Source organism: Enhydra lutris, unplaced genomic scaffold (assembly GCF_002288905.1).
Source record: "Enhydra lutris kenyoni isolate GAN:26980312 unplaced genomic scaffold, ASM228890v2 scaffoldscaffold2, whole genome shotgun sequence".
Classification (NCBI taxonomy): domain Eukaryota; kingdom Metazoa; phylum Chordata; class Mammalia; order Carnivora; family Mustelidae; genus Enhydra; species Enhydra lutris.
Window position 1 is genome coordinate 83,114,371 of NW_019154086.1, and position 25,978 is coordinate 83,140,348.

At 35.9% G+C, this 25,978-nt stretch overlaps 1 protein-coding gene across 4 annotated transcripts in view; it reads left to right on the forward strand.

Moving 5' to 3' along the window:
• The window catches only part of LOC111148375 (roundabout guidance receptor 1), a 417,477-nt gene that overhangs the window by 312,608 nt on the left and 78,891 nt on the right, over positions 1-25,978 (forward strand). For all 4 annotated transcript variants that reach the window (XM_022504899.1, XM_022504908.1, XM_022504882.1 and 1 more), the window contains exons 7-9: positions 17,506-17,514; positions 21,560-21,684; positions 24,529-24,700. In XM_022504899.1, the coding sequence (XP_022360607.1) occupies positions 17,506-17,514; positions 21,560-21,684; positions 24,529-24,700 (306 nt within the window). The remainder of the gene's footprint in view (positions 1-17,505; positions 17,515-21,559; positions 21,685-24,528; positions 24,701-25,978) is intronic.

Here is a 25,978-nt window from a genome sequence, read left to right on the forward strand (position 1 = left end):
TAAATTTATTATCTCTTTAAATTTATTCTAAAATATGGTCTTATGAATGATGTTGCTATCTCTTTAAATTTATGGTTGGCATACAATAAGAATCGTTCAAACGAATCATCAAAAGGGTGTGGGTTCTCTTCTCTTCTGAAGAATTGTTACTTTGTCTGGTGCTTCCCGTAAGTATTTGTGCCTACTATGCAGTAAAGGAACAGAGTGCTTCCTCATTAGGATTGATTAACCACTGACAGCTTCTGGAAGGCTGAGCCTTCAGGTCCGAGACTGACGTGAGACCAAGGAGACACAAAGGCAGAAAAAAAAAAATAAATAAGACCTGCACTGTCTTGGCTGACTTAATTGCTGCTAATGGGATGTTTCCTAGAAAATCTCTCCTTGCTGCTAGCGAACCACATGCTTCCGACAAGCAGCTTTGCTGAAATATCTCGGGCACTAGGGTTTATCATTGGCCCCTACCTACTGTCCCCACGAACTAGGAGTTGAAGAGCAGTTGTAACTTTCAGTGAGACAAGATGCAGCTGTCAGAGGCTTGTCGAAGCTTTTAGGTTTCTACAAACCCGGAGTGTGAATATTAATTCACAGGAAATAATAGTGATGCAGCGAACAGGGGAGCAGACGAGGAGGCGGACACTGAATTCTCTGCATCAGTGGAAAGCAGGGCACCCGGCGGACACACACCAGTAGATAGCCTGGGCCATGGGGGTCATGCTTTACGCATGCACTTCTCCCATGTCAGCTGTCACAAAATCCTCCTTATTTTTGCCTTTTAAATATTTCTTCACCCTCCCCCCACCTCTCTGATACTTGCCTCACGGATTTCATTCAGGCTTTGGTCATCTGTCAGTCTCTATCCAGTTTCCTTGCCTCCGTCTTGTCTGATAGAACCTGTTCTCTGCACAACAGGTTCATCTCCCTAAAACACAAATCTGAACATTTTACCCCATCTTTCTGGGGAAGGATCCAGAATACTTAATAGTGCACCTCCTGGCCACTCAGTCCCCTCTCGCGACTCCCTTTAGTGCTGTACCATTGTATTGTTTATATATATATATACTTCCTGCTCATACCACCATGTCCCTTGCCTCTGGGTTTTTCTTTACATTGGTCCCTTGGTCTGAAATGCCTGGTCCCCTACCTGCCCTGTCTTCTACCCGCTTATGATTCCTTCTGAGACTCAGCTCAGGTGAGCATCCTAAAGGGGCTTGGCACACTGTCTTCACCCAAGCGCAGGTTAGGGATTCCCCCCCTCATGTCCCCCTTGGGTGCCATTTACTTGATATCTCCCCCACTTGACTCTGAGTCCTAAGAGTAAGACTTTGCTGGCTTTGTCTTTTCAGTCTTTGGGTCATCCTTGGCACTCAGGTAACATTTTCTGGGTGGATGAATCAAGGTCTGCCCTGACACATACCAGCTGTGGGGTCCTGGGCAAGTCACTCAACTTCGTCTGAGAGTCAGTGTTCTCATGTGTTGAAAATAAATGCACATGCGATGTAAACATCGGTGAGCTGATAGGAAATAGAATAAGGTAAGTAACACAATATTTATATTCTCATAAAAGTGGTTTAAGGTTAGGTGCCTGAGTGGCTCAGTTGTTAAGCGTCTGCCTTTGGCTCAGGTCATGATCACAGAGTCCTGGGATCGAGCCCCACATCAGGATCCGTGCTCCGCAGGAAGCCTGCTTTCTCTCCCGCCTCCCTTGCTTGTGTTCCCTCTCTTGCTGTGTCTCTCTCTCTGTCAAATAAATAAATAAAATCTTAAAAAAAAAAAAAGTGGTTTAAGGATTTTGAAGTTTTTATGAGAGAGCAATTGTCCTTATGATTGTTTTTCTCATCAGCTCCTTCCAAAAGAATTAAAAATTCATCAGATTCTCAATAATATTTGTTTTATCCATAAAGATGTGAATTTTTTGGTAGCTAAGTAATGTAGTTCAGTCAGTGTTTTCTTTTTGTTCAAAGATAATTTTCTATAGCTCCTTAATATTGAAATCTATCTTTGAAATTAGTCCTTAATATTTCTTTGGAAGGTCTTTTAGGGAGACCTCTTTTTTTTTTTTTTTTTCCTGCTACTGTTAGGAAACATTCTACAGAGTAGAATTAATAGCACATTCTTTTCTGACAGACTCACTTGGATTTAAATGCTGAATGTTCAAGTTATTAAATCTTCATTTCTCAAGTTTTCTAATTAGTAAAATGGGAGTGAAATATCTCCCTCACAGGCTTGCTGTGGGTATTAAGTGAGCTAATCAATAGGAAATGCTCGTCACACTGTTGTAAGCTTCAAAGAAATGCTCAATAATGGGTGCCTGGGTGGCTCAGTTGGTTGAACTGAGCCTTCAGCTCAGGTCATGATCCTGGAGTCCTGGGATCAAGTCCCACATCAGGCTCCCTGCTCAGCAGGGGGTCTGCTTCTCCCTCTGACTTTCCCCCTCTCATGCTCGCTCTCATTCTCTTTCTTTCTCTCAAATAGATAAATAAAACCTTTTAAAAAATGTCCAATTGGGGCACCTGGGTGGCTCAGTCGTTAGGCGTCTGCCTTCGGCTCGGGTCGTGATCCCAGGATTCTGGGATCGAGCCCCGCATCGGGCTCCCGGCTTGGTGGGAAGCCTGCTTCTCCCTCTCTCACTCCCCCTGCTTGTGTTCCCTCTCTCGCTGTGTCTCTCTGTCAAATAAATAAATACAATTTAAAAAAAAAAGTAAAAAATGTCCAATAAAAGTAGAAGGAATGAAGGTGATATGAAGAAGGAGGATGACTTCACTTTAGTGATGTATATTCCTATGTGTCAGAATCAAAAATTCATGTATCTTCAGTTCTCTTGACTGCCTATCATTAGCTCTATAAAAGGGTTAAGGTCTGAATCATGTGTACATCTCCTAAAATATTTTACATAGTCACATAATAAACACTTTTCAATAAACAGTGATATCAAGGCTTCTATAATGATGGTTAAAAATTATTAATTCTAGAGGATGTGTAGGTGGCTCAGTCAGTTGAGTGTCTGATTCATGATTTCAGTTCAGTTCATGATCTCATGGGTTGTGAGATCGGGTTCTGTACTCACCCGGGAGTCTGCTTGGGATTCTCTCTCCCTCCCTTTCCCTCTGCCCCTCCCCACCTCTCTCTCTCTCTCTGTCTCTCTTTTCCTCCCTCTGTCCCTCTAAAATAAATAAATAAATCTTTTAAAATGTTAATTTTTATTCTAGTTGCTTTAGGCAACAAAAGACAAATGAAGTATAATACAAAAAAATTCTGCATTTTGTTAAAAATACTTTTTGTTTGTATCAATTATGTATATTTGATAAGTATTTGAGACCCAAATAATTAGTTTGGATTTTTCAATTAAACAGATCCATAATTAACAAGATACCCTTAGACCTTAATGTTATTATCACTCCTGGTATGGTCAATTTGCTGAATTTCCTGATTGTATGGATAATATTGAAAACCTTCACTGTTCCTCCCAGAAATATAATCCATATATTGGAACAATTTAATTAACTAGATTTAAAAAATTAGATAGTCTCCACTAAGAACTTCCATATGATTTAAAACTATAGTAGTCTTGACTATAGATCAGAAATCATAATCCATTAAAGGAGATGTCCCTTTGCACGCATCTGTGTGATTCACCATTGTCTGAGATGCAAAATAACAACTTTGAAGATAACCAAACCACATGTTAATCTCACACAGTGTAACATACTGTGTCTATGTGACTTTTTTTTTAATGAACCAGTAGATCATTGTTTCAGAATGCAAAATTAAAATGTAGGTAAAAGTAAAGGAATGAAGCTTTTTGTGGATTTTATTGGCAGTAGTAAGGGATAAAGTTTTATGAACTTGCATTTAAAAACAAACTCTGGGGGCGCCTGGGTGGCTCAGTGGGTTAAAGCCTCTTCCTTCGGCTCGGGTCATGATCCCAGGGTTCTGGGATCGAGCCCCACATCGGGCTCTCTGCTCAGTGGGAAGCCTGCCTCCTTCTCTCTCTCTCTCTCTCTCTGCCTGCTTATGATCTTTGTCTGTCAAATAAATAAATAAAATTAAAAAAAAAAAAAAAAACTCTGGGGGAGAAAAGGCCCATTTTGTAAATTTGTGGCTTCCTTAAATAGGTTTCACTATATTTAGCTTTCTGTCAGCATATGAAAACTTTGTGTAAGAGTCATATGACTTTTTAGAGCTCCTATGATATCTCGGCATAAAAGAAGTAATGAGAGAAAAAACTGGGCCCTTCAGTCCTAAATTTCCCTTCTTTGATGTCAACTTCATTTAAATCATTTGTTGGCATAGTTTGCTTAAATTGCTGATTATAATAATACATCGTTTCTGACCATTAACGTGGTTATTTGAGTCAAAGCCAAAACTAAGAGTGTCAGGGGGCCTTTTTGCTGGTTCAAGTTAGGTTTACAATAATCCAGGATCCTGGTCAAGAACTGTGAGTTCATGAACATTTTGATGAAACACATATTATAAGACCCCCAAAGCTTTACTTGATGACTTTGAGAACCTTGCTATGTGGGCGCCATGTTTGCCAGAGTCTGACAAGGTATAGCAGACGGGTTCTTTGGGGAAAGATTCTTCATGGAAGTGGTAATAATCCTCAGGGGTCCAGTAAAATCAATGGTACTGTAGTAAATAGTACTTCAGGGCTTGGGGAATGTTTTATGTGTGTATACACACACACGCACACACACATATATAAAGCACATACATCATTATATAACTTATATATAAAACACACGCACATCACAATATTATTTTTATTTACATCTCCTGTGTATACATATGGTCCCTTTTTTACTGCCGAAGTCCAAAATCTTACTTAAAATGTCTCCCTTCTAGGATTTGGCATGGTATTTTTGTGACTTGTTGTTGTTGTTTTTGGTTTTGTGGTTTAAATAATGATTTAAAAAGCCCATGGAAGATTCGAGGTGCTGATGAGAAAAAGAGATTTGTGACTGTAAAATGCAGTCCCAAGAAAGACAGTGTGTGAGTGGAGACTTTTAAAGAATCAGTGTTGCCAGCCGAGCTCTTTGTGAACAGGCTGGAAGTAAAATGCCATCAGCCAAGAGGTTTAATGAAGTCCCACTACAGAATTTAACAAGAGAGTGATTTGTGAGAATGGCTCCCTCTCCTCGCTGTTCTGATTCGGTGGCGTAAATAGAATGCTGAGGTCTACTCCTGCTGGTTTTTTTATGCTGTTGGATTTGACTGAGACCCAGCAGCATTATGGCCTATGATTCCTTCCCCCATCCTTTTTTTTTGTAGGAAGGATAAAGTAAAGAACTTGTGTTCTCATTGCCTTTCAAAAATAGCCTTTTTAACCCTAATGACTGTGGAAGATGTGACGTTCTCTTAAATTTCTTTCATTGACTCATGAAGGGTTTGGATTGCTTTCAGTTATTTCAAACAAACTGATGTAAAATCTTTCAACATTAACCTAAAGGCAAAGCAGTCCCCACCGCATGGCCTTCCTACGGAGAATTTGAAATACTCTCTTAATTTGTGTGCCAAGCGAGTATTTGAGGAAATAAAGACAGCAGTCGGGTTCAAGAAATAATTGATATATAAGATGATTCTCTGACAAATCACGACCCGGCACCACACTGGTAAATAGCACATTGTGGGCCTTCCGTTATCTTCTGAGCTTTCCTGTGATTTATTCATCTACTTACCAGTTGGGGAGGTTGTCCCATCACCTTGTTATAGATATAAAACTTAGAAATTCTCTTTAACAACCTACATTCTGCAATAATAGCATCAATTTGGAACCATGTAGTAGAGTTGTGTACAATCTATGCCGTCTGAATCGCTCACTCTGAGAACGAAATTTATAGAAATCGTTTTTTGCTCTAGTCATTGAGGGGTAGTTCATTTTAAAACGTTAGATTCATTGCTCACAATCTCACGTAACTTTGAGACATGGAGTAACTACGATAGCGCATATGAGATCGTGCCCCATTTAATGTTAAGTAATTAATTGTAAGTCAGTTCACATGGATACATTCTCTTTTATCCAGAGCTGTTGGGACATAAAGGGATTGAGATTGTTCTTGTTTAAAAGAGAATAATCACAAAAAAAGAATAATTGTAGGCCATTCGACACTAACGACACCTTTTAAAAAAATGATGAATGCAGTGATAAATATACGGGATAATTGGAAATTTGACTTTTTATGCATTTGTATGTATCGATTTTTTATTTGTTATATATCAGCTATCTTAGAAGTATATACAGTATTAATTATGCTGAACAGTATTCATTGGTGTAGATTCACAAATCATTTTAGCATATTCCAAACATCAGGGTTATCATTAGAATCATTACACTTCACAATTATGTGGCAGCTGGTGTCCTTTAAATCTTATTTCAATAATTTGAATATACAATAGGCTTCCTTTTGTTTTATTGTTTTTAACGATTCGTATAAACTGGAAGTTACTACTTTATAATATCACTCCCAGAGTTTGCAAAACTGATTAAAATACCATGAGCACTTTAATTTGTTTTTAAACTATTATTCTCAGGACTTGATAAATAATGTGCCAGTATAAACACACTTGTAGAAAATACTAAAATAGGTATAAGACAAAAACCAGCTGAATAATTGCTTTATAACAGATTTATGAGGGTAAGAAAAATCCATAAATGGTTGTTAAAGTGAGCTTTAGCTGTAGAACATTTATTTTGTGTGGTCGATGTTATTAGGAGAGAATTTAAAGCATTGCACAATTAAAACTGATAGATATGGCCATTTTACAAAGGTGCTTTTAAATTAACTTTGTGGATGGTGGAATAGCTATTTCAGTGTACTTTTAGGTCATTAGTAAAGAGATGAGGTGTCCGCTTAGGTTTTTCCTTATGCTTTTTATTGCTCTAAAATGTATTATATTACTAAATATAGTTGATAATAAGTAATTTTGGCCTGATTTAAGGTTCTTGGGAATAAATGTTAAATTTCGTAATTTCTCTGGCAGATTGAAGAGATTTTGAATGTTAAATATGGATGGGGAGACTTAGAAATCATTTACTTTAGCTCCATTTTACAGACAAGGAAACTGAGGTCAGAGATGTCATGATATCCTAGAGCAAACTGTGAATGTGTACACTTGATGCTTGACTACATACATTTGACGTTTATGGCAGTGGTCCTAAAAGACTGCATCACGTCACTTTTCAGAGATAGAATTGGCTCTTTTGATGTTGTTTTACCATGAGAATGTAAAATATAACATGACTTGTTTTGTCCTCAAAACGTTTTTATATGGTGAACCCCACTCACATATGAGAAGAGTAATTATATATCATGTTAATTTAATATACTAATACATGAATTGTGCGTTTAAATAATTTTGAACTGGCTTGAAATTGACATATGACATAGAAGTGTCAGGCATACAACATGACGATTTGATATTTGTACATACTGCCTCGTGATCGCCATGAGAAGTCCAGTTAATATCCATCGCCATATGTAATGGCCTGTGTTTATTATTTTTATTAATACATAGTAATTTTTTCTTGTAATGAAGACTTTCAAGATTTACTCTCTTAGTTTTTACCTATGCAGTATTTTAAATGTTACTTCCATGCTGAGCATTATAGCCTTATGACTTATTTATCTTTTGGGAATTTGGACCTTTTGACCCTTTCCACCTTCTTCTTCTCCCACTTCCCCTTGCCTCAGGCAATCACCAATCTATTTTCTATGTCTATGAGCTTGGTATTGTTTATTGCATGTTTGTTTGTTTTAAATTCCACATATAAGTAAAATCATAGAGTATTATTCTTACTTTCTCTGACTTACTGCACTGAGCATAATACCCTCAAGGTCTGTCTATGGTGTCTCACGTGGCAGGATAGTCTTCCTTTTTTATGGCTAAATAATACTCCATTGTAAATATACCACAATTCATCTATTCATGTTGGTCCCTTAGGTTGTTTCCATATCGTGACTGTTGTAAATAATGTTGCCAGTGAACAGGGGGTAGATATATATTTTCGAAATAGTGTTTTTGTTTTCTTTGGGTAAATACCCAGAAGTGAATTTGCTGGATCGTAGGGCAGTTCTACTTTGAATTTTTTGAGGAACCTACATATTGTTTGGCAAAGTGACTGCACAAATTTACATTCCCACCAGTGGTGCCCAGGGTTCCCTTTTCTTTATATCCTTGCCAACACTTGCTATTTTTTGTCTTTTTGATAATAGCCATTCTAATAGGATGACTTGATATCTCATTGTGATTAGGATTTGCATTTCCCTGATGATGAGTGACCTTGAGCCTCTTTTCAGGTGTCTGTCATCTGTAGGTCTTCTTTTGAAAATGTCTGTTTAGATCCTCTGCCCATTTTTTAATTTAGATTTTTTTTTTCATATTGAGTTGTATAAAATCTTCACATATTTTATAGATTAATCCCTTCTCCAGTATATGATTTGCAAATATTCCCCTCCCCCCTTCAGTAGTTGCTTTTTCATTTTTTATTATTTCCTTTGTAAATAATTTCTTATCGAAAGTATTTTGGTTTAGGTCATGGGACCAAAACAGAACCAAAATTACATTAGAATAAGATTTATTAACTCTTTTTAACACAGAAGTCATAACATGTAATAAAAAGAGGAAGGATTTTAAGAGCTGGGCAGACCTGAATTTCAATCCTCCATTTCTTACCTGATGTATGACTCTTAAAAAGTTATTTAATCTTAAAAAAAAAGGAAAGCGATTTATTTAATCTTCACTTTCCTACCTTTGCAAAATGGCATATTGAACACTTTCCTACAGAGTTGCGAGAGAGTTTCTAGTATATGAACTGACACATAGTTCGCTGACACTGATGGCTCTTTATTTAACTGAGATCTAGAAAGTTTATGTGATTTGTACAGGATAGAGCTGATTAGTTCTGGAGAGGATCTTGATCTGGTCAGTTGAGTACTCATATCTTTTTTCCGTTATGCAACTCAACTTTAGACCCTTTATGAAATATGCCATTTGAAGGTAGGCTTCCAGATTTTCTTTCTTTCTTTTTTTTTTTTAAGATTTTATTTATTTATTTGACAGACAGAGATCACAAGTAGGCAGAGAGGCAGGCAGAGAGAGAGGTGGAGGCAGGCTCCCTGCTGAGCAGAGAGCCCGATGCAGGGCTCGATCCCAGGACCCTGGGATCATGACCTGAGCTGAAGGCAGAGGATTAACCCACTGAGCCACCCAGGCACCCCCGGCTTCCAGATTTTCAAATGAACAAGTTTTTAAGCAATTTCTGTATACAAGACAGTATGCTGGACGCTGTAAAGGTTGTCCAGATAACTAATGCCTGGATTCTGCCCTCTTGGAGCTTGCCATAGCTGGCCAAGGAGAAGGATAGACACAAATAACAGTATTATCAGAAGGTAAAAAGTGGATTTGTAAAGGGAGGGCAGAAGTACTTTCAGATGTGCAATGGGAACTTGATTGTCCTTTGTTTACTCTTTCAATAGATATTTGCACTGTCAGTAGTGTTCTCAATTTGGTAAATTCTAGAGAAAGAATGGCAAAGAAAATAATTAAATCCTTACCTTCGTGGAGCTTATAGGCTATCTTGGGAGATGGACATTTATAGAATAATTATGTAAATGTGTAATTTTAAGCTATAAGAAGTGCTATGGGAGGAAGATGAAGGCTGCTATGAGAATATACGGCATTTGGGATAAGATTTAGTAACCGATTTAGAGGGAGTTCCTTGGAGATCTGTTTTTTGAGCCGAGGGCTAAGGTAAGTAGGAATTAACTAGGTAAAGCATTGGGTGGGGTGTGTGGGGGGGAATCCCTTGGAAATAAACAGAACCAGAGGTAAGATGATGCGTGGTAAACTCAAGGACACAAAGAAGGCCTCTGGGGCTAAGTAACGAGTTGAAAGGGGACAGGTGATATGAGAAGACACTGAAGAGTGGTGGCCACAGTAAGTCTGCTCTCTATTTAAAGAGCGATGGAGCCATATTGAAGGATTTTAAGCAAAAACATACTGCAATCAGATTAGTTTTACTTTGGTCTTGTTTTTAAGCAAATATGACCACACTGTGAGATTGGATTGGAAAAAAAGCAAAGCAGTAGTTCCCCTGAGCACTGTTGGATACCTTGGGCCAGGGTGCTGGCAGTAGAGCTAGAAAGAGAGAAATGAAATGCACAAAGAGTTTGGAAATAAAAGCTATGGCGTTTGGTAACAGATTGTACATCTCAAGAAAGAGGGAGATGAAAGCTCCAGGTTTCTGGCTCTCTAAATTGATTTAGGGAATACTAACATCAAAATTATGATCCTGAGGTCCTACATCAGGGGGCATACACGTGGTCATAGATCGCCAGGTCGCTGCATTTCAATTTCAGGCTCTTTAGTAGGCAAATAACCGAGTTGTACCATTTAATAACTGCTTTCAAAATGCGCATGTGGGCGGGCTCAGTTGGTTCGGTGTCTGCCTTCAGCTCAGGTCATGATCTCAGGGTCCTGGGTTCTAGCCCCGCTTCAGGCTCCCTGCTGAGCCGGAGTCTGCTTCTCACTTTCCCTCTCTCTCTGCCCCTTCCCCGGTCATGCTTGCACTCTCTTTCATGAACGAATTAAAAATATTTTAAAAAAGAAAAGTAGGACCTTTTTTAGAAGTGGAAGGAAAAGGGGGAAATATTAACTTTTTCTGAGTATCTATGATACATCAGACATTGTGCAAATTACTTTGTGTATATTTGTGGGAAAACAATTCTTCATTACTATTCTGTTAAATTATCAATTGAACAGCTAATCTATAGCAAGGTTTCTCAGTCCTGGCACTATTAACTTGTGGGGTTGGGTCATTCCTGGTTGCCAGAGGCTGTCTTATGCTTTGCAGGATGTTTACCAGCATCCCTGGCCTCTCTCCATGAGATCCCAGTGGCACCCACCCTTCAGCTGTGACAACCAGCCTTGTCTCCAGAAAGAGTGATCCACAAGGAATGGGAAATACTTGAGTGGAGGGGAAAAGTTCATAGTATTTTATGTATCTATTAAATATATTCTAAAAATGCCCCTCTTCGTCACTATTTTTATGTCAGAAAAGTTGAAAGACATAATGACAGGCTTTTAAGTTAAACTCAGTCTTTTCCCCCAAAAGCAATCACACCTAGTATTAAAAAATCCTAAGTGTTTTTAATTGTTAGGGATATTGTCATTCATGAGGATTTATGCGTGCAATTTCTCCAGCATAACAGTGAGTGGGTTCTGTCAGTTCAAAGATATCTAGCTTCACTACTTGAAAATTTGAGTGTTCCTTTGTCTTAAGAAAAATGTATTTCTTCTCAAAAAAGTCTTGTAACTCACTCTTTTACTTCATTCACCTTCCTCTGGAATATGCTGTTTACCATCTGAGTCTGTCAGATTTATTAATTGAACCCTGCTAGTCAATGAAAAAAATGATATGAGAATGAAAAAGAATCACATCAATTTAAAGATTCTTTTGAATATAGTTCCTAATAATGAAAACTAGTATCTGTGAATTAGGAGAATTCCATAGTCATGGTGATTGCATTTAGAGCACATTCAAGAAAGCTGTTGCTCTCTGATACTTATTAATAAGATTGGTTTTACCTTAGTGAAATTTGCTTAGCTATGAAATCTTTTATAGAGTTATTCTAGGAGTTTAGAATACTTAAGTTATTTTAGACTCACATACTGTGACAGTCTTGTGTCATTACATTTCAAAATAATTATATTGCTAACAATGAAGAATCTTAATATTTTATTTAACTTATAGGATAAACTTGAATATATTTGCCATTATTCTTCAAAAATTGAGATTTGGTGAGAAAATATCAAAATTTTAATCATTGTGTTAATTAGGCAAGTATTTTCTTGGAATTTTCTTATATGTTCTTTATTTATCATATGACCTATGTATCTAAAGGACTTCATCAAGTTAAAGTAATCCTAATTGAAAAGAATATTTTTGAGGACATTTTCTAGTAGAGTATATGTTTGTATATACATAATCTGAAGGGAAAATACTGGGACTGTTTCCCAGAGGGATATATCCATTATCCTGCTTTGCCTCTGAATTTCCATACTCTTAAAATCATAGCATATAAAGCACTTTAAGATTCAACTACTCTGTTCCTTTACCAGACAGGGTTATAGCTCAACTGTTGTGGCCAAATGGAAATAAATCCCATTTTTAAAGACCTCTGGAGACATCACAGTTGGCAACCATTCATGGTTCAGTGGCCTTTACTGTTAACTGCTTCTTCTCTGTACTTTCCCTGAGTCACTCATGCTGTTATTTAGGCCTATTATCTCCCTCTCTTCTGGCCTAAGTAGTTACCAAGATTGGCTGCCCCCAGTATTTATTACACCTTATCTGAAGACTTAAGTATCTGTACAGCTACCTTATTTACTCAGACCCAAAAAAATAAATAAATAAATAAAAATTTAAAAAACCAAAAAAAACCTTCTTTCTCTAGCTTCTATATATTTTTTGACATTTATCATCTTTCTGACCTTATCTCCTGTGTATGACAGATAAGAGAAAGCTTCCTTCTCTCTCTCCTTCCTTCCTTCCTCCCTCCCTCCCTTCCTTCCTTCCATTTTTGCTTCTCTTAGCTTCTCATTTATACCTAAAGATTATTATCTGAACAGTGTATATTCTTAGAAGCTTTTAAAGTAATTAAACAGCTGGGGGGACCTTTGATGTCACATTCAAAAGAGGAAGAAAGTCTCATTCTGAGTGTGTGAGTGTGTGTGTGAGAGTGAGTCTGTGTGTGTGAGAGAGAGAGAGAGAGTGAGGAAGGGAAAAAGGAGGAAGGGAGGGAGGGAGGAAAGGTGGGAGAAAGGGAAAGAGAAAGGCTAAATTATTCCATTTTAAATTTTTTTAACGGAAGTATTAGCCCAATATGTAATATTTGTATATCTCCAAATATTTTAAAGAAAGCTATCTTTTTTTCTTTTTTTACGCTCAATCAGGAACTAGAGTTTTATAATTATATAGTTTATATATATTATATAAATGTATATATATATATACATACATATATATATTTATATAAATATTTAGACTTTGCAGAACTCCCCTCCTCCCCACCAAGATAATATGATCTAGGTGAAAGCGTTGTGGTTTTTATACAAACTCAGCTTTGTGTCAAATTCTCTAATCCCTCACTCCTTTCCAAACTTCCTCAAATGTAAAAAAAAATTAGAGATGTTAGTGAGGATGGATTGTAACATGCATAATGTTGCCATGTTAAAAAAAAAATAGTGAGTTTTAACCTCTTAAAAATACATACTTACTTTCTGAGTTTATTTTACTTCCTACTTAACATATTTACTGTAACAGTAATTGTGTGGAAATATAATTTGTTCTTGCCTTTCAAAAAAGTATTATTCAGTTTACAATGATTTCAAGTGATGATGAAAATTGTCTCGCCCTTAAAAAATAATCACATTTTTTTTCCAAAAAGGTGAATTTTTTCAAGAGGTTTTAAGCCTACTGTCTTCTTATCTGTTAATTTTCCATGTCTTTTTAAAACTATAGCTAATTATTTTTAAATGATTTTTAATATCATAAGCAATTATTTTAGTAAGTTTTTATACATAGGTAGTAATTTTTTTTTGTAATTTTATTTTACTTTTTTTCGGTGTTCCAAGATTCATTGATTATGCACCACACCCAGTGCTCCATGCAATAGTGCCCTCTTTAATACCCACCAGGCTCACCCATCCCCCAACTCCCTCCCCTCCAAAACCCTCAGTTTGTTTCTCAGAGTCCACAGTCCCTCATGGTTTGTCTCCCCTTCCGATTTCCCCCAACTCACTTCTCCTTTCCAAGGTAGTAATTATTTTAATGGTAATGGTTTTAGGGTCAACATTTTATGACAGTTTAAATGTAAAACCAAATACCTTTTATGTCCTGTTGCATAGAGTTCTCCCTAAACTGGTTAGCCAGAAGGAGACTGTATGCAGAAACTTGAGTTTAGTCAAAATTAGCCTTGAATTTAGTTGAAAAGGCAGTCTTTGGCTAGTCATCTGTGACCTTGAGAAATCTATTGAACAATTTAGGTTCCCATTTTCTCATGCAAAAAAGATGGGGTTAGACTGATAAGTTTTAAGGTCACTTCTAGCGCTAACATTTTATAGTTTTATTAGCGATAGAGACAGACAGGCTTTTCCTCTTTCTTAATGAGAAAAGGGAGCTAGGGTAGAGGTACTCCTAGCCTTTAAAGTAGAAAGAAAAGAAGTGGACAAGAGTTAGGGGAGTGTAGGAGTAAGGCTGCCCATAAACCACAGATTTCAGAGGATAATGAATGAACATGATCCAAATTACTCTGCTTTTCTCGGACATACCTAGCTGAACAATAATGGTGTCCTACCTGATCGTTGTATAGAAGTTTCCTGCTCTCTGTATGGAGAGAAAATTCTTTGACCTGACCCTGAGAGAAGTGTGGTAAAAGGGGAAATCTGAGAAAAACTTGAATTTCTATCATTTATTCTTGAGAAGGGAAAGTTTAGGATGGTCATTTTCTTCAAGTGAGTAAAAAGGATTTTAAATGGAGGATGTTAATGGCATGTATTTGTTTCCTGAAACTAGAATAAACAAAAAGGGGGGTTAAATGGTGACGGGCTGGTTTTCATTTAGATAAGAGACCTCATTTCCTGATAACCATGGTTGTTAAAAGCTTAAATGATCATGCAAGATAGGTTACTCTCAAAAACTCTGATGCTGGGGCACCTGGGTGGCTCAGTGGGTTAAAGCCTCTGCCTTCAGCTCAGGTCAAGATCCCAGGGTCCTGGGATCGAGTCCCACATCGGGCTCCCTGCTCAGCAGAGAGCCTGCTTCTCCCCCTCCCACTCTCCCTGCTTGTGTTCCCTCTCTCGCTGTGTCTGTCAAATAAATAAATTAAAAAAAAAAAAAAAACTCTGATGCTTTGGAAGCTCCTCTGTTAGATGTTGTTCTTAGATAACTTGATGGAATATTTTCTACTTGTCATTTGTCATTGATGGGATATGCAAATACATCAGCCAGAAGTTTTTGAATACATTAGGTTTTAATTAATGAAAGATTCAACTCATCTGACTTGATCGCTGGTAAAACCTCCAAGCAGAGAAAAGCACTTTTAAAACTTTAAATATTCTGCTTCCGAGTAATTTTCTTGTATCTAACATGTTGGATATTTTGAGATGTTTCAGGAATTTTAAATTACTGAAAATATAGGACTAGAAAATCTTTCAGAGTCATTCCTATAGTCTCTTGACTTTAAATAAGGCTTACTCGGGGGCACCTGGGTGACTCAGTAGGTTCAACCTCTGCCTTTGGCTCAGGTCATGGTCTCAGGGTCCTGGGATCGAGCCCTGCGTCGGGCTCTCTGCTCAGCAGGGAGCCTGTTTCCTCCCCTCTCTCTCTCTGCCTGCCTCTCTGTCTACTTGTGATCTCTGTCTGTCAAATAAATTAAAAAAAAATTAAAAAAAAATAAATACATACATACATAAATAAATGAAGGCTTACTCTTAAAACCTAAATAAATAAATAAATAAATAATAAGGCTTACTCTTAATGGTATCTATCTAATATCAAATTTATTTTCCCATGTTATCTCAAAAGGTAATTCTATAACCTTTTGCTTTTTTTTCAAAGCAAAATTCCATTGCTACAGTTTGTCAGTTTCTCTTTCTTGTAGTTTCTAAATATTCCATCCTGTCATTTAAAAGACGGTATCTTGTTGAAGGATTCAAAAACTCTGTTTTCAAGTGTAGGTGGCATAGCTGTTGATCATGCCTAAATAAGCTAGGAAAATGTTGTTGTTGTTGTTGTATTTGTTTTTGTTTTTGTTTTTCATTTTGTTTTGTTTTTGTTTTTCATTTTGTTTTGTTTTTTTGTTTTTCATTTTGTTTTGTTTTTTGTTTTTCATTTTGTTTTGTTTTGTTTTGTTTTTGTTTTTCATTTTGTTTTGTTTTTTTTTAACCTTCCTTGCCTGAGTGCACGAAATATTATGCTTGGAGTTTTTTTTCTTTAGAGTGAAAAAGAAAGACAAATTATTTTACTCATGAAGGGAATACGTGAGTTGAAATGTGTTTCTGAAAATTTTGCTTATGAGGTAACAACAGGCAAGAGAATGTTTGTCTCTGTTTTGTTTTGCTTTTCATTTTTTTTATTATTCTGTATTTTATTTAAAGCATACATTTTTATCCTTCTGCGTGGATCACTGAGCATACCCATAAAGCAAAAGCAAAGCAACATAAATTGAGCTCGAATGTATTACTTCAGACCATACGTTGTACCAAAATGTCCCGTGATCCCGTCCCGACACCTGAGCTTTCCCCAGCCCCTTGTGTTTCATTTTTCCCTAGGGGCAGGCATTAAGGAAATGTAATTTCTGATGAAGCCCGGGAAATAACTTGCGAAAGTTGTTTATAGTCTGATGGAAGTTTTTTGTTGTGTTCTGTTTTATTGTCGTATTGTCACTATTTTAAAGTTGTACCCTTTCACATAAGTACCAGTGCTTGGCACTGTTTATTTATTTAAACTACAGGAATGTGTATCAAATTAAAGTAATTTTGATTTGCTTAAAGATGTGGGAGTTATTTACTTGAATCAAATGTATGGTGGCTGTATATGGTGGCTGTATACTTCCATGAAAAAGTTCTGCATTTGGCGGTTACTGCCTTTGTTTCTAAAAGAGCAAAACGAAATAGTCATTTTCCAATATTTAAAGTATGTTACCACTTGAACTTTCTATATTAAAATGCCCAGTGTTTTAGGCTTGAAAGCAGGTAATGTGATTCTGACTTCATTAGATAGGTTTATAAAGTTTTACCAGTTTTCATGTGTTCATATTTTTTCTGTGTCTCCTCAATTAAAATTCTGCAAGAATTTAGGTGTAACACCTTTTAATAACCTTGCTACTCAGCCTATAGTCGTGGACCAGCAGTACCTGCGTGCTTATTAGAAATGCAAAATCTCAGGCCACGCTTCTGACCTATGGAATTAAAATTTGTATTTTAACCAGGTCTTAGGGTGATTTGTGTGCTTATTCAAGTGTGAGAAACATGGATTTAATAGAATATCATTGGTAGCATGAACCTTTTTAAAAATTAATCTGATGGTGGAGTTGTATGATTTAACACTGGTTTATCTTTGATTTAGATGCTTGATTTCTATTCTAAGTAGCCTTTGCAGTTAAGATTTATAGTGTTTTTAAACCCATTACATATGTAGTTATCTAACCCTATCAAACGTAGTCATTGAAATGTGTTTTATAATTGTATGGCTATCATCCATTGTAGCTCTGTCATTTAATCATAGTAGAAATTTTAAGACTCATTTCTGCTTTTCTTAAGTTACTCATGATTATACTTAAAATGCTAACAAATATTCATTCATGGACCGTATGAGCCAAATATTAACGTGTTCTTTATTTTACTTTTAAAAAAATATCATTGTTAAGTCAAATCTTATTACTTTTTCTGTTTCGTTTCTGTTTCTTTATTTTTTATTTATTTCATGTTTTCTTTTTTTTGTTTTAGTTGGGTCTGGTAAGTTGACATTTTATTGGCCATCTTCTAATCACCGTGTCACTGTGACTGGAACTTCTCTTCCCCTTTCCATCCATACCCTTCCATGTCCTTCAACCAATCAGCCTCCATGTTTCACTTGTCATTGGCCACAAAGACAGACTGCACAGAATAAAGTCTGCAGGAAGTATGGGTAACTGTGACAAAGAGTAAAGGTAATGGGGTTGCTAACTTTATGTCTTATTAAATGATGTGTGATCTGCGTCCTTTTTTTTTCTCTCCTTAATTGAGTGATAAAATAAGTGATAGGTCTATATTGTGGTGAAGTACTATTTCAATTTATATTTCACAAGATAAACAAAAATAGGTACCCACAGAACGATTTGGGTTTTTTTTAACCCAAAATAGGTTTATGAATTCATGTCTATCAACCTGAGCTTTTCTAATTATTCTTCTGTAATGGTCATTCAAAGTGCCGTTGATGAAAAACCTTGCACTTAGGGCTGTGTGCATTCCTTTTCATTTCTATGTGTCAGGTTCATTTCATTTTATGTAAGAAATCATTGCAGGATGTTTCCAAAATGTATCGAAGTTTGCTCTGATAAACACTTGTCCTCACATAAATAGTCATTGGGTTCCTAAGTACTCTCATGATCAGTACGTTCAGGAAGGTATATTCACCCTTTCAAAGTGCTGGAACACCATTTTTGGCGAATTTTGCATGAGGATGCTAAGTGGTATGCCAGGGAATAATTTGACTCTAAGAAAAACTCCCTATTTTTTAAGTTAAGGAGCTTATATACAGATATTCTAAAGGTGTTCAGACTAATATAGATAGGATGGATTGTTCAATAATGGTGATGCAATAAGGGGCTATTTAAAAAAATAGCCTTCTAGATGCCACCATATGTGTAAAAATATATATGGATTAATATTTAAACATAAAAAAAGCATCAAGACAAAAGTATAGGATGAAAATGGAGGTGATTGTTTACCTAATTTATTATATATTATATGATCTATATTTTATTGATAGAATGAATACCAAAAATGCCTAACCAGATTAGAAAGACTGTCTATAAAGTGAAAAAATATATTTACAGCATATATGAGAAATGGATAAAATTTTGCCTGTCAATTGTTCTTAGAAATAAAAAAGATAAGCATAGGAATACAATATTCCCAACAAATAGGATATCAGTGACAAGGTAATGTGAAGATACATGTTTAATTTCATGAACATAAAAAGGCTAGTTAATAGCAGATTTTATTCTCAGTTTGGCCAAGATGTTAATGTTCAGTGTTTGTAAGGTTAGGGAGGAAAGTGCCCTATAGGGGAGGTGTCAGTTGAAATCATCTTGAAAATAATTGGGAAGGATGTTAATGTCACTACTGTTTTTAATAGTGAAAATTGGAAACAAACCCAAATTTAAAAACAAGAGCTTGGTTGAGTAATTTAAGTAATTTGCATATGAACTATTAAATGGCCATTGAAACGATGTTGTAGAAGCATATTTTAAAACACTATGGTCCAATTTGCATGGTTGAATTATAGGTAGCTCTTCTTATTTTCTTGTTTGTCTAATTTTCTAAATTTTTAACACTGACCCTCTATGACGTTAGTAACATGGCTATGTATTTTCAATTTTAGCGAGTTTAAATGTAGTCTTCGAAAAAATGTTCCAACATTTTATCCTAAATATCAAATAGATGGATGTGATGAATGGCCTTCCCAATCTAAAAAGTTAGATGATGGTGATAGCTAGATTGATAGATAGAGGCCCATTTAATCCATTTACATTTTCATAGAGATATATTTATATTAAATATTTAACAAACATATAGAAAAGGATTTTTTAAAGTTATATTTCTAAGACATATCTTGTGGCTGATGTAACTGTTGATGTTGGCTCAAGACGATGCCTGCAAAACATAGTAAATTCATTTCCAGGCAGATATCCTGTGTGGAAGGATTGCTGCAGGATAAATGTAGTTAGCATAAGGGTTTGTATCCCTTGTTCCCAAATAAGTCTTTGAGGTTGGAGGAGAGCTGGCGTTTTATAAAAGAAACATGGGTTCTGGCACACGCTATTAGACATGCTTCTGAGATTTAGGAAAGAGACCACCCGAAGTTTATACTTCTCTGAGTGGTTTGAACATTTATATTTTCCTACTCAGATTCCCTGCATATTGGAAAATCATATTCCCCCAGTCATTTAATTAATCATTTGTTTTTCTTTTATTGAAACAAACCAAACTCTCTTCTGGATTTAGTTTATCATCCCGTCAATCCTTTCAATTTCTTGATCTGATTTCTACCTCAATTATTCCAGCCCCTAACTATGGAATCAAATGCTCCTGTATGGATGGATATGGAGGAAAATCCCCAGGCAATGAGACACATGTCTGTTATTATACCTGGATAATGATAGTGTTTGCTAAATTCACGAGTAAACCACTCAATTACAATCAGAGTTTTAAAAAATTATAAGCTAGTACTTCAGTGTTACCAAATTGAACCTAAACTCTATCCCCTAACTTCGTATTTTCTTCCCCATAAGTTACAGGACATTTGAAGGCATTTGACCTGATTTTTCAGGTCTCCTATAATTTCCTAGGCAAATGGTATAATTTCTACTAAACTTCAATTAAAAAGAAAAAGGGAGTATGGAAGAAATCACACTAATCTAGAAGTTAGGAGATCTAATTGCTTTCTTCAGTTTTGCCACTATGCAATCTGCAACAAATTCTGTTACATCTCTCTCTCTTTTTTAAGAGGTTTATGTTTCAAATGAGAGATTTATAAAATTTATATATATAATATTATAAATATTTGTATATCTGTCTTAGATGTAGTTGCCTAGACAGTATTGATCAAGAGAAAAGCACCTTTTCAAACCCTCACCTTCATTAACAAAGAAATCAAATTCTTGTGAGCAGAGTGGTAGCATTTGTAGACATAATCTGAATATAATTTTTGGTTCCTATTCCCTTGAAGGCATTATCCCAAGTGACTGCTATAAGTAACTAAAAGTACTTTTAAAGAAAAGGTTTAAAATAATGCAACAGTCTTAAAAAGTGGATGAGAAGAACCCTCTCCTGTATAAATGCCTGGCCGGAAGTGTTCACTTCCATTTGAACTGAGACAAGAGAGGAGAATAATTAAGTGTTTCAGACAGCTGATAAGAAATGCATTTGAAAAGTGTAAACAGTAGGTAAAAAGACTTACAATCAGTGCACATTTTTCTAACCATAAAGCATCACCCCCAAACAAGCTTTTCTCCCCCCCCGCCCCTTCCCAGAGTGACTCCATCAACACACCTAATGTTTTCAGCTGCCATTGCGCTCAGTGTAACTGACACAATTTTCTGACACTCTATTTACTGCTGGATGAAGTGGCCATTTAAGTCTGTATAAATCAAACAGTTTGGACAAAGCTGGCAGTATTTATAATGTCAGGATGAGCAGATGTTTCAAATTTGCCCTCATTTCCATATATATTCTGTTCGAACATGCCCTTGCCTGTGTAAATGAAGGAGGCATTTGACTCTACTATTGCTTTAAATTCATTTCTATTCAAGTAATTGGACTGAAGATTCTAAATGGTTATAATTTTCATGGTAGCATTTCAGGAGCTTTGGAGTTAAAGTAATTTTAGGGCCTGCTTACATCAGGAGGTCCTTGACTGTATGATTAAAGTCCATTCACCTTTAAGCAGCTCTAAATGAGAAAAGGTATTTATTCATACAAATTTCAGGTGTACTTTGAAAGTAAAGGGTCAAATTGCAGCTCAAGAATTCTTTTTAATGTGGAGGCTAATCTTAAAAAGTTCAGCTGATTAAAAAAAATAACCTCTTCACTGAAAAAAATTCTGTTCCTTTCTATAAATATGCACTTAGCAATTTAGCTTCAATTAAATTAAGGATGAGAATGGGTACATTACATCTTATAGTGCATAATGAGTTGTATAAAATAATGGCAGCACATTTGGGGTATCAGCAAATTGTCTCAATTAGGTTAATAATTACATGGTTTTGATTCCGATAATTTGTTTCATCTCCTTTAGAACCTCCACACTTTGTTGTGAAACCCCGTGACCAGGTTGTTGCCTTGGGACGAACAGTAACGTTCCAGTGTGAAGCAACCGGAAATCCTCAACCAGCTATTTTTTGGAGAAGAGAGGGGAGTCAGGTAAGACCTTATTCTAGCATTTCAGTCAGCAAAGGCAGGCGCCAGATACATAAGAAAACCCCAAACATCATCTCGTGGTATAGCTGTTACTTTAAGAGAACTGAAAAATCTCTGAATGCCCTAGAAAATTTCAGCTATGAGAGAGAAGACAAAGTTTCCTTCATTGTTATAAATCGGAAAGCAATTTTCCCTTCCTAGTTTTAGTACTTAGGGTGTTATATTGCATAGTAATTATCATATTAAATTTACCTTTATTTCCAATTCAGCCACATTTTTAAAAAACTACATTTTTTCTTGACATAATTTTTTATTTCTATTATTCAGATATCTATAATTACATTTTTTAAAAAAGATGTGTTTAGTTTATTTTAGACAGAGCAAGTGCTCACACACACTCAGGGTAGAGGGGCGAAGGTCGAGGAGGAGAGGGTCTTAAGCCAACCTTGTGCTGAGCGCAGAGCTGTTTTGGGGCTCGACCTCAGAACCCTGAGATCATGACCTGAACTGAAAGCAAGAGTCCCACGCTTAACAGTACCACCCAGGCACCCCTGTAATTATATGTTAAAGAGATTTACACACGTTTAAAACAGAGATGACAATTACTCAGTGCAATTTCTCTGAAAATACCAGGAATCTCAAGTGTCTTCACTTCTTTATGGATGTAAGTATGTATGAGTCTGTATGTGTATCAATAAATAGGTATCAGTTATATATATCAATTTATATATGTCAATCAAAGATTCACCAAACTATGTGGTAGTCTATTTAATATAGATGTCATGTTAAATATAGTTCAGTATATTCTGATTCTTTGAAAACTATCGTATATGATTGCCATGTGCTATCAAATAACTCTAAACATTTTATAAACCAGATTTTTCTATATACACTGAACTGCATTATAAAGCTCTATGTTCTTACTATCTAAGTTTACTCTTGGCTTTCGGCTTAATAAAATGGAAATTTTGAAATAATTTCACTTTAAAGATAACAGGAAATTTTAAAATAGTTTTTATATCTAAGTCTTTCTTCTCATCTCTTATTGATTTGCTTGCTTCAACAAATGAAGCATTTCCCTTTACTTGTTTTTGATACCTGTAAAAAAGATTCTCATTCATTTTTAATACAGTTTTTCTAACCTTTTTTTATTTTTTGCTTGGATCAACCTTGGGTGAGTTGTTTCGTGGTCTTGCTTTTAATGCGCTATTATAGGTAACAGAGAAGTAGTTTACTGACTGCACACACTAACCTTTTGTGGGCAATGCATCCGGTCCACCTTTGTTTTCACACTGGTAGGCAAATTTTAACTTGATTATGGCATGTGGACCCTTGTTTGAGTTACAGTATGTTCGTCATCTCTAACACATTCTATTTGGCCTCAAAGACTACATTTGCTGATCACAAATTATAGACAAGGAAAAATGAAATATTTTAGTATAACAGAAAGAATTGGAAGTGTATTATTTAAGAAAATCTACATAGTGCTAATAGTAAATCCACTAGAAGTTCTTAGAAAAGTGACTCATTGAGGGATGCCTTGGTAGCTCAGTGGGTTAAGCCTCTGCCTTCAGCTCAGGTCATGATCCCAGGGTCCTGGGATGGAGTCCCGCAGGGCTCCTTGTTTAGCAGGGAGCCTGCTTCTCCCTCTACCTGCTGCTCCATCTGCTTGTGCCTTGTCAGTCTCTGACAAATATATAAATAAAATCTTTTAACAAATGATTCATTTAGTTATTAAAGAAATTGTTAAGTTACTTAAACTATGTCAAACTTGGAAATAATTTTGACTTGGTTTAGCTTGGTTTAATGATACAACATACTTTTTCCTACAATTTTGTCATAGAGCTGTAGATAAAGTCTTTATAAAATTATATATGTTAAAAAGCAGTTATCGGTTAAGTGTCTGCCTTTGGCTCAGCTCATGATCCCAGGGTTCTGGGATGGAGTCCCATGTCAGGCTCTCTCTCCACAGGGAGTCTGCTTCTCCCTCTGCCCCTCTCCCCACTTGTTCCTTCAATCTCTCTTTCTCTCAGATAAATAAATAAAATCTTTAAAAAGATAAAAAAGCAATTAAACAGTTAAAAAGGAACAACTTCATTTGGTTAGAAGAAATCTTGACTTTATTTCATGAAAAGCAATGACATGAAGTGTTATTTCCCATGTAATATACACTCTCTTTAACATGAGAACAAATTTTGATGCATAGTGAGAAATTTGTACCACAAAACAACATCATATCTTGTGTTAACTTTGTATGTAAGATAACTTATATAGAAAGATAAATAAGGGCGCCTGGGTGGCTCAGTAGGTTAAAGCCTCTGCCTTCAGATCAGGTCATGATCTCAGGGTCCTGGGATCAAGTTCCGCATCAGGGTTCCTGCTTGGCAGGAACCCTGCTTCTCCCTCTCCCACTCCCCCTGCTTGTGTTCCCTCTCTCACTGTGTCTCTCTCTGTCAAAAAAATAAATAAAATCTTTAAAAAATAAAAATAAAAATGTTAAAAACAATAAAACTCCATTATGAATTCTTAAATATATCTAGTATTGTTCGATAATTATAAAAGTACATATCAATATTTAGAATTTACTTAAATTTTAAAATGAAATTTTAAAAGCCTCCTAAACGCCTAGGTCATTAAACTTCGTGTTTATGTGTATGTGTATATCTCTATGGGGGGGTATGCGATGGGAAAATATTTAGCTTATTTGGGTATATATGCGTGTGCGGTCTGTATATGTGTGTGTGTACATTTATATCGCTCTTTATAAGTATATATGTATCATGCCAAAATATCAGAACCTAGCGATTAACCCGTTGTTATTCTTTCCTCCCAAATACTGGGTTCTAGAATCTGCTTTTCTCCTATCAACCACCACAGTCAAGCAGCCGCTTCTCAGTCTCCCAGACGGGTGATCTCACCATCACTAACGTCCAGCGATCTGATGTCGGTTATTATATCTGCCAGACTTTAAATGTTGCCGGGAGTATCATCACAAAAGCGTATTTGGAAGTTACTGATGGTAAAGTAGAGCATTTTATTTCAAAATGTTCAAGTTTGGCTTATGATCTAAAGAGAGTGTCCGTAAATGTGTTTATTTTCTACTGTGTATCCTCTCTGAGAGCAGTTTGGTGTAAAAGCTAAAAAAGGGTGCCGATATAATGACTAAGTCTAGAATTATTCTCATTTTAACTTAGCTGTCCTATAAATTTCTAGCATCAAGTCAGATCCGTAAAAGCATAGCAATTAAGCAAGAAGTTTACACTGAATATCTGTTCATGGGAATGAGTCCATGTTTTAGAAAATAAAGTTATTTTAAAATCTCCTAGTGCAAAAGATCCTTTTTTTCTCACCAAATTAAGGAGGTAAAATGAATCACTTAAGTCACAACTCATTATAATGAACAGGTTTTCCATGAATAATGTGATTCTGTCCTGTTTATCAACTCCTTTATACCTGATCAGTTAATGACAAATGCATTATGAAGACAGTGATGTCCCACACCGTGAGTTAGAGAGTAGTAACAATTTGAGAAGAAAAGGAAAAAAAGTATACATATAAATATATAAGAACATATATACACATTTGTATATACATACATACCTAAAATAAATATATGTACATATAATATTCATTCTTTTTGTTGTTATATAGTATTCCATTGTATAAATAGCTCACAGTTTACTCATGTACTCTTCCACTGATTGCTTTCAGTTTGGGCTCGCTCTCTCTCTCTCTCTCTCTCTCTATATATATATATATATATATATTTTTTTTTTTTTTTTTTTTTTTTTTTTTTGGACTGAGAGAGATCACAAGTCGGCAGAGAGGTAGGCAGAGAGAGAGAGAGCAGACAGCCCGATGCGGGACTCGATCCCAGGACCCTGAGATCATGACCTGAACTGAAGGCAGAGGCCTAACCCACTGAGCCACCCAGGCACCCCTTCCTATGTCTTTTTTTTTTAGAAGTTTCATTGTCTATACTTCTAAGATACAAGTTTTTAATCCATTTTAAATTATCTTTTGTGAATGGTATAAAACAAGGATCAAAATTCCTTTCCCTGTCTATATGGATACTAATGATTCCAGCATCATTTATGGAAAAGACAGTATTTTCCTTACTGAATTACAGTGGCCTCTTGATCATAACTCAGATAAACATAAATGTGTGAGTCTGAGTCTATCCTCTCTATTATATTCCATTTATATATTCATGCCAGTATGTATGGTCTTAATTATTGTCACTTCATAGTAAGTCTTCCAAACAGGTAATGTAAGTCTCCCACTTTGTTTTTCTTGT